The 1,931-nt window shown below is 46.9% G+C and overlaps 1 protein-coding gene across 1 annotated transcript; it reads left to right on the forward strand.

Annotated features, from left to right (window-relative positions):
- Nucleotides 1-1,220: 1,220 nt before the first annotated feature.
- LOC697700 (keratin-associated protein 9-2-like) lies at nucleotides 1,221-1,730 on the forward strand. Its single transcript, XM_028836474.2, has one exon. It carries the CDS (start codon nucleotides 1,221-1,223, stop codon nucleotides 1,728-1,730), a length of 510 nt encoding a protein of 169 aa, XP_028692307.2.
- The last annotated feature ends 201 nt before the right edge of the window (nucleotides 1,731-1,931 follow it).

The raw sequence follows: 1,931 nt of genomic DNA on the forward strand, positions 1-1,931 counted from the left end.
AGGCCAAAATTACTAGGTGATAAGGATTACTTTTGTTTATGACAAAGAAATAGAGAAGTAAATACTACACTTTTTACTCACATGAAGACTTTTAAAAGCCAAAAGTTACCTACTGGATTACAACTTGATAGAGAGATTAGCTGTCTTTGGGAATGAGTAAGAGGATATAATTAGGAGAGAATGAGATTAATTTCTATTTCCTAACCTGGTAATGGGGCCATAAATATATTTACAATATAATACTATATCAAGTTGGAAATTAATACTTTGCATTCTTCTCAAATGAATGGTATACCTAGAAAATGTTTTAAACATGTTAGAACTCCCCAATGAATCAGGTATCATCTCAGCTCATCTAATTCCTTCATTGAAAAGAAATATGTAGAGAGAAGAAATGATGCTTACTTTGCTAGTCACTAGTTTTAAGGCTAGAAGCACAGCTCATACTCGTTGGCCTGAATCTCAAGCAGTTATGTGATAGTAAGTCCTCCATTATCATCCCGGTAATCGCCACACTCACAGACAAGTCAGAATGAATAGTCACGCCCGGGCTTAGATTGTTCGAAACTGTCAAAATCCCAGTGGATTTCCCTGCATCGACCTGCTCTTGATCTGCTCTGCCACATGAACACACTCTGCCAGACACCCTCTTCCCAAGTGATGTTCAAAGAACTGAAAGACACAGGTGGTGAGGGGCACACAGGGAGATGCCTGTTAGTCTTGAGCTAGAATTTGGTGGGTGAGTAGTCTTGGCACCAGGCATGGATTCCTTTTGTCACGGTAAGTAGATCAGCATCATGCTTCTCCCCACAGACGCTTCCCATGCCACATACAGCCAACCATGAGGCTGGGCAGAGAGAACTTCCCGAGCCTCCCAGATCACCAGGAACTATCATATGACCAGATGATGGTCAGAGCAGGAAAGATGCTGATGATGAGATGGGCTTCCTTTCATCTAAAACGAAGTTTCTATGAGTAATTCACAATTAAGAAACAGATTAAACCCTTACTTTCAACAGATTCATAACTTTTAAGAAAGAACTTCCCCTTTGACAATCCCAAAAGGATTGTGGAAAACAATGTAAATAGCAACAAGGAAAAGTCCTGCTGATTGGTGGAAACTTTGGAGGCCAGGTGTATAAAAGGTCCAGATTGCAAGGGGTCATCACATTCTGGGAAATTCACCTCTGAACAGAAGCCCACCCTCCACCCTTGACACCATGACCAACTGTTGCTCCCCTTGCTGCCAGCCTACGTGCTGCAGGACCACCTGCTGCAGGACCACCTGCTGGAAGCCCACCTGTGTGACCACCTGCAGCAGCACACCCTGCTGCCAGCCCTCCTGCTGTGTGTCCAGCTGCTGCCAGCCTTGCTGCCGCCCAACTTGCTGTCAAAACACTTGCTGCCAGCCCACCTGTGTGACCAGCTGCTGCCAGCCTTCCTGCTGCAGCACACCCTGCTGCCAGCCCACCTGCTGTGGGTCAAGCTGCTGTGGCCAAACCAGCTGTGGGTCCAGCTGTGGCCAGACCAGCTCCTGTGCCCCTGTCTACTGCAGAAGGACCTGCTATCATCCCACATGTGTCTGCCTGCCTGGTTGCCTAAACCAGAGCTATGGATCCAGCTGCTGCCAGCCCTGCTGCCGCCCAGCCTGCTGTGAGACCACCTGCTGCAGGACCACTTGCTTCCAGCCCACCTGTGTGACCAACTGCTGCCAGCCTTCTTGCTGCTGATCAAGTCCCAAGAGAACCACCGTCCTCACACAAGAACTTTCTGCTCGACTGACTTATCTTTTGGGGGACTAATTTACTTTGCTGCTGACAGCCACCATGCTCTCACCCAAATTTTTATGAATTCTATGCGTGTATGAGTCTTGGGAATCTGTTTCACGGATGGCAAAATACTTCATCCTGATTCTCCTTTTCCTTCCACCT

The sequence above is a fragment of the Macaca mulatta genome, chromosome 16 (assembly GCF_049350105.2).
Source record: "Macaca mulatta isolate MMU2019108-1 chromosome 16, T2T-MMU8v2.0, whole genome shotgun sequence".
Lineage (NCBI taxonomy): Eukaryota > Metazoa > Chordata > Mammalia > Primates > Cercopithecidae > Macaca > Macaca mulatta.

Bases quoted from the DNA above. Each gene is read 5' to 3' on its own strand.
- LOC697700 (XM_028836474.2), top strand. From the start codon at position 1,221: ATGACCAACTGTTGCTCCCCTTGCTGCCAGCCTACGTGCTGCAGGACC.